The sequence below is a fragment of the Aythya ferina genome, assembly GCF_964211825.1.
Source record: "Aythya ferina genome assembly, chromosome: 3".
NCBI classification, from domain to species: Eukaryota; Metazoa; Chordata; class Aves; order Anseriformes; family Anatidae; genus Aythya; species Aythya ferina.
In genome coordinates, this window is record NC_140298.1 from 13,182,961 (window position 1) to 13,189,417 (window position 6,457).

The 6,457-nt window shown below is 52.7% G+C and overlaps 1 protein-coding gene across 2 annotated transcripts in view; it reads left to right on the plus strand.

Annotated features, from left to right (window-relative positions):
- The window catches only part of ABHD12 (abhydrolase domain containing 12, lysophospholipase), a 36,588-nt gene extending 30,345 nt beyond the window's left edge, over positions 1 to 6,243 (plus strand). For both annotated transcript variants that reach the window (XM_084514775.1, XM_084514774.1), the window contains 7 exons: positions 528 to 657; positions 2,152 to 2,189; positions 2,328 to 2,407; positions 2,661 to 2,743; positions 3,585 to 3,663; positions 3,985 to 4,112; positions 4,456 to 6,243. In XM_084514775.1, coding sequence (XP_084370901.1) covers positions 528 to 657; positions 2,152 to 2,189; positions 2,328 to 2,407; positions 2,661 to 2,743; positions 3,585 to 3,663; positions 3,985 to 4,112; positions 4,456 to 4,495 — 578 coding nt within the window. In that variant the 3' untranslated portion in view covers positions 4,496 to 6,243. The remainder of the gene's footprint in view (positions 1 to 527; positions 658 to 2,151; positions 2,190 to 2,327; positions 2,408 to 2,660; positions 2,744 to 3,584; positions 3,664 to 3,984; positions 4,113 to 4,455) is intronic.
- Positions 6,244 to 6,457: the final 214 nt, after the last annotated feature.

A 6,457-nucleotide genomic window follows, 5' to 3' on the forward strand; every position in this document is an offset into this window, starting at 1 on the left:
TCAGAAGGGATGTGGGATGCTTCCTGCTCAGCGTGAGGTGTGTAGACACCCTGTAATAGGGATAGAGCCAAATCAGGAGGGTGGAAGATGGCTGGAGGGCCCTGATCGGACAGCATGGACAAGCTGACGTTGCAACAGCTTTGTGCTTGGGTTTTGATCCCAAGGATCCACTTGGTATGCTTTTAGGGACTGCACTTAGGAATTGGTTTTATGCGTGCAAAAGCAGCTAAGGGCTGGGGGCTGGGCTGTTGCGGTCAGGGAGGTACAAGAATAGTGTGGCAGCGTTAGGGATCCAGCTGGTGTTTTTGTTGGTGACCAAACCCACAAAAACCTCTTTGCAGCCAGCAGTTACCTTGTCTCAATGACTGCTGATCAATCAGGGCTCTAACCCCAAACTGCTGAGGTGCACAGAGAGATGAGCAGAAACTGCCTGTGCCTGATTCTTCTGCAGGTGTGCTGCAAGGGGAGAGCTGTCTGGCTTTGCAGAGCATTTCACGCAGCTCACAGAGGGACCGTTTGTGTTTCAGGCTGGGGAGACTCGATAGGCAGCCCGTCTGAGAGGGGAATGACCTATGACGCCCTTCACGTCTTCGATTGGATAAAAGCAAGAAGCGGAGACAACCCTGTCTACATCTGGGGACACTCCTTAGGCACGGGGTGAGTATCTAATCCCAGGGGGACTCAGCACCTCCTGACAAACACCACTCACTGACCTTGGGTGAAGGCGCTGTTTGCCACAATCCCCAGGCCGGCTTGGCTTGGAGTCTGTGGCATAGCTGCTGCAGAGCAGCTCCCCTTCTGCGCTCTGCAGAGTGAGAAGGGCTACAGTGAATGACTGTGCAGGAGCTGGTCTCAAACCTTCATTGCCCAGAGGGATACGCTGGAAAAAGGCACTTAGAATCTATTTGATCAAGTGGAAGGCGAGTGGGACTGCGCTGATCTCTTCCTGTGGTGAACCTGTGTCTGTGTTCATCTCAGAGCAGAACATCGTGCTGCTTTGATATTCTGGAAGAGCATCCCAGACAGGCTGCATGTGCATGCGGTTTTCCCTTACAAAATGTTCTTTTCCCATCCTGACAAACATATTGTGTGTAATTAATATTCATGTAGGTGCCTGCATGGCTGCACTGCTGGCCATCGACAGTGTTTACGTGGTCATGCTTGGCACAGGGAAGCAGGAACAGTGAGAAATCTGCAGTCCAAAGTGCCTTTTCCTAAATGTTTTTTTTAACTTTCCTTTTCCACTTAATTCCTTTCCTCTGCTGTCCGGAGGCTGATCACTCTCAGCAGAGAACATGCACTCTTATCCCCTTGATGTGGGGATGAGTGGAGGGCAAACACAAGAAGTGCTTTGAAATTAAACTGTGTGCAGATGAGAGTGAGTCTACAGTGGCTTGCCTCGCTGTCCAACAAAACGTGGTGCTGGGGCAGGGAGGGGTTTCAGGAGAGTGCCTCTTCATCACCATGATACTAAATGTCATGCTTTGTTTGAGACAAGGCAGATTTTATTTTTTCCTTTGGCTCTTCCTCTTTATTTTTGCTGTGCTCAGGGTCCCTTTCTGGGTTGGAGCATTCCGGTGACATTTCCCAACGCACTGTGATCTGAATGGCCTGTGACTGTAGCCAGCCCAGAGGTTGGGCTTTTTGAAATGAATCCTGTGCTTGGAGGATTCAGCAACTTCTGGAAACATGTCCATCCCGTTAGGGAGGTGCATGGAGGACACCTTTTGGCTTTCTGGCCCAGCTGTGGCCAGTGTCACCCTTGGATCCCTGTGCTCAGCTTCCTGGAGCTCAGTAACCCTCTGCCCATACTCCTGCCTCCCCCTCTCTGCTCCTCAGCCCTTGTACCCTTGAGGTAGGAGGCATTTTGCACCACTGTGGGTGTGCCAGGAGCCTGAGAGCCGCCTCAAAGAGATCCTGTAAAGTGGCTACATGGTGTGCTGCTTTCCTGGCCTTGTTCACTTACCTAAACGCAGGTGCCTGATGCCCTTTGTGGGCATCGGTGGGGTTTGGGAGACCTGTGGGAACCAAGTCACAATGCAGGCAGTGTGCGGTGGCAGTGTAGTTGCACATCTGCCCCCTGCTACCACCAGAGCCCAGTGTTTTGCAGAGGGACTGTGCTGGATTAACACCCATTGTTCTCCTTCCCAGGGTCGCAACAAATCTGGTGAGGCGCCTCTGCGAGAGAGGTAAGTCTGGTGGGCTGCTCTCGTCCCACCTGGCCCAGGTGTCATGACAAGGCTGTCCTTGGCGTGCCGTGGTGGCAGCTGCTCCCATGAGGCAGGCCCTGAGCCCTGCATTTCAGCACGGTGCCTTCGGCTTTTCAGAAACACCCCCGGATGCCCTGATACTGGAATCTCCCTTCACCAACATCCGGGAGGAGGCGCGGAGTCACCCCTTTTCCGTGGCAAGTACACAGCGGTTCTCCCAGCAGTGGTGTGTAATGGCAAGCTCCCTGAGAGCCTGCTCCTGAGCGTGCTGATAAGAGGGGCTTGAAACAGGAGAGGAAAAAAGGTGCTGGTGGAAACATGGCCTGTCTCCTTGCAGAGAGCACAGCCAGCAGCTCAGGGATGTTACAGGGATGGCAGAGGCTTGTCCTGTTGCTGCTGCTTGTAACTGTCCTGCTGCTGCCTGCCACTAACGGCAGTTTTTCCTTTCAGATATACAGATACTTCCCCGGGTTTGACTGGTTCTTCCTTGACCCCATCACGACGAGTGGCATTAAATTTGCAAACGATGAGAAGTGAGTGTCTTCCCTCTTCGCTGGGCTTTCAGCTGTGGCTGCAGTGAACCAGGGCAAGCATCAAGGAGCAGACTGTGCTCTCTGCTCTTTTTATGTCGAAGCATTGTACTTGCTGAAGGGATTTCAGTTGCTCTCACAGCCCTGAATGCAGCACAGCTTTGCACTGCGGAGCTTTCTTTTTAATTGGTCTTAATGAGGAGAGATGCAAAAGAGACTACTCTGGGATATGCTAATTTGATCCTGGTGATTTATGCTTTTCAAGTGTGCATTACACGTTAAGCAGTAGCATCAGGACTGCAAAGGTTTGGGATTATTTCTCTGGTGTGCGTTTGCATAAGCCTCCTTTTTGCATAATAACGTCTGCTTTTTAGCCTTTTATTCAAGAGGCTGAGCACTTAGCAGTTGGGTTTCCAGTTGCGAAACCAAACCAGACCTTGGGGGACAATGCCTTGCAGTGATGTGAGCCGCTTTGGGTCTGAGCAGTAAACAGCTCTTCCAAGGATGCCTTCTGCTAGAAAATCTGCAGATTGAATTAATGGTGCTCGTGTAATAGCATTTTCAAGACCTGAACTGCAGTTAATGACCCACGGCACACGTCAGTCACTGCAGCTTCCTTGCAGATCCAGGCGTGTTGCTGCCAGTGCCGGGAGGCTGCTGGGGGCCAGCCCACGCTTCCCAGCCCTGCGTGTTGCGTTGAAGCCTTGCAGTTGTTTGCTTGCTCTATTTTTAACTGGCTTTGCCTGACATCAGTAAGGGGCTCTCTGTGTGTAGGAGTAGTTTTGGGCAGGGAGGAGAACGCTTCCAGTCTACCTGCTCCTGATTGTCATTGTCTGCCTTACAGTGTGAAATACATTTCCTGCTCCCTGCTCATCCTTCACGCTGAGGACGACCCGGTGGTACCATTTCATCTGGGAAAAAAGGTAGGCATGTGGCTCTGCCTGGAGGAAGCGACTGGGGTGGCCAGAATAACGCCCCAGGGGTGTTGATGAAGCCAGGCAGAAAGGCAGCAACAGCAGGACGTGCATAGAAACGCGTGGCCTGAAGGGGCTGCAGGTTCTGTGCTGTCGGAGGGGGCAAATCTGAGGCTGAGCGAGAGGTTGCAAAGCTGGTCAAGCCAGGACCACCCCTGAAAGAGGTTTGGGGACCTGGGGGCTGATTTGGGGTGGGATGGCTGGTTTTGAGCTGGGGGGTGGCTGGTTTGGAGTGACACGTGTCCCTCACCTGCTTCCCCTCGGGCTCAGCTTTACAACATCGCTGCAACGTCGCGGAGTTTCCGGGACTACAAGGTGCAGTTCGTCCCGTTCCACACAGACCTTGGCTACCGGCACAAATACATCTACAGGAGTCCAGAGCTACCTCGAATACTGCGGTAACAGCCCAGCCAGCGGGGGCTCCACACCATGGGGGGGTGCTGCTTGGGGCCCTGGGTCAGCCCTACAGAAGGGGAACTACAGAAAGGGAACCACAGAAAGCTGGGGAGCGCTCCCCCCTCTGTCTCGGCTCTGCTGTGAGCTGGATGCTCTGGAGGGGCTGTCTGCAGAGCAGCTGCTTCTGCTGCATTTACCTCTTCTAGGTGGGTGGCAGCAAAGCTCGCTGCTGCTCCCTCTAGCTGCAAGCACTCAGCCCCAGTATTTGCCAGGGAAACAGAAGCCACAGCATCCACCAGAGCGTAGGACAACTGAGAGTCACTGCCGTGTTGTTTCTTTTCCTAGGGAATTTCTGGGAGTATCCGAACATGAGCATCATCACTGAAGACTGGCTGCTTGGCAGCGGTTTCCCTTTCTTTCCTTCCCCTCCCTCTCTCTCTCCTTTTCCTCCTCCCTCCCCGTGGGTCAGTCTGCCATTCTTCCATCCCTGGCGCTAACGGAGGTCAGGGATTCCCACTCCAGTCCTGATGTGTACCCTTGGCAACTCCAGCTCCCAGCATCAGCGTCTGTGATGGTAGAAGAAAGAAGTTGGTGGCTTCTTTTTTGATGTGGACGGAGGGGTGCCAGCAACCCAGTAGCTTGTACCAAATGGTGAAAAAAGCAAGCACAACAGAGCCTGGCCTGGCCAATCCAGCGCGGTACCACTGAGGACAGACATTCCTAGGACACGTATGTCATGACCAAGGGTGTTTCTTTCACTTCCAAACACTGCTGCTGTTTTTTGGATCACATACAGACTCATTTGTAGGCGAATGGCTTTTGCCGTGTCTCCATACCACAGCTGTCTTGCTTGAGTTTGAGGTGTTCCCTTTCTAGGAAGTACACGTTTTGCCTTCCCTTTTTTCCCGCTAAGTGGCTGTAATTACAAACACACTGCAGATCCAGGTGGTGAGAGGTATTTTTGTTTAGCTCTTCAGTCACAATGTGCTGCAAGTGGTGGGCTAATTGCACACATTTGGAAATAAAGTGAGATTTTTTTTTTTGTTCTTCATTTTCCAACATCTATTTAAGGGAAAAAGATGAATACCTTTTTTTTCCTGTTCCGTACAGTTTTCCTTCTGGACATCACTTCTGCTCCCCTCCCTGTTATCCTCAGTGGAGCTCCTCCCTTTTCTCACACGCACTTCTTAGGAGTGGCTTATACAGATAAATTACGGAGTTGGGAGTTTAAACTGGAAAGCATTAAGCTTGTGTTTTGCCTGACTTCCCCCTTCTGCGATCAGCATGGGCCCAGGATGTGGGAAGGGGTGTCTTCCATTTTCCCCATACACAGCCAGCCAGCTACGTGCTTCCTTTGGGTGGGAAGAACTCTTGCATTTTTATTTCCCCTCATCTACGTCTCAATTCCTTTTAATTTCCTGTTCCTGGTGGCTACGCTGTTCCTCTGTAGTTACAAGCAGGCAGTGACACGCAGTCCTTGATGCAAAAACAAGCCTGGGCTTCTTCCACCTTTCTCCTTCTGCCTCCCTGCTGCGTTCTGGGCACCACGGGCACCTCCAGCAGCAGCTTTCTCTGCCCATCTCACTGCTGTGTTTGGAGCACGCTGTCCAGGAGAGGGAAGTGGTGCTGTAGGTTTAGTCACTAGTGCTCAGAAGCGAATCGTGCTGCCTGAAGGGTCCATTCAGGGGTGTACAGCGTCGTAGAAACTGCTCGGCATGCATCCCCGTTATACCTGCAGGCTCATCCTAGTTGCAAAGCAGACCGTAGCTTGTTCTCGTACTGAGACCCTTCTGCCATTAGCGGGGTTAGCCCTGAGGTTTCTGACCCGTGATACTCATAAGCTAACTGTGCCACTTAAATTATGTTTGATGCACTTGTATTTATTGCACTGACAGAAGAGGAACACTTAACGTGGCTCGGGGGAGAGTGACCTGCACATTCCAGCTCACGCTGCTGCCGGCAGCTGGCTGCCTTCCTGCGGGGCAGAGCTGAGGGCCCGGCGCGGGGCCGGCGGCTGGCGGTGATCCCAATGCCCCCAGCCCCGGCAGGAGGCCAGTGAGATGCTTGGAACTTCAAACCGAAATGTTTATCTAAAAGTGGTGTAGTTTTAATAAAGGCATTGACTGCTGATCACTTCAGCTCTCACCTGTTTTTGGGATGCTTTCCCTGCTGGGGCAGGCCAGCTGGGTGCGTGGCAGTGCTGCAGTAGGGCTGTGGGGTGGGAGAAGGGGCTTGCAGCTGGGCCTGGACAACTCTTCGTGGTGGTACTGCTGCCAGGTCAGGGGAGCAGATCTCCAGGAGCCTGGCTGAGGCTTTGGGGAAAACAGCTGCCTGTGGGGTTTCAAGC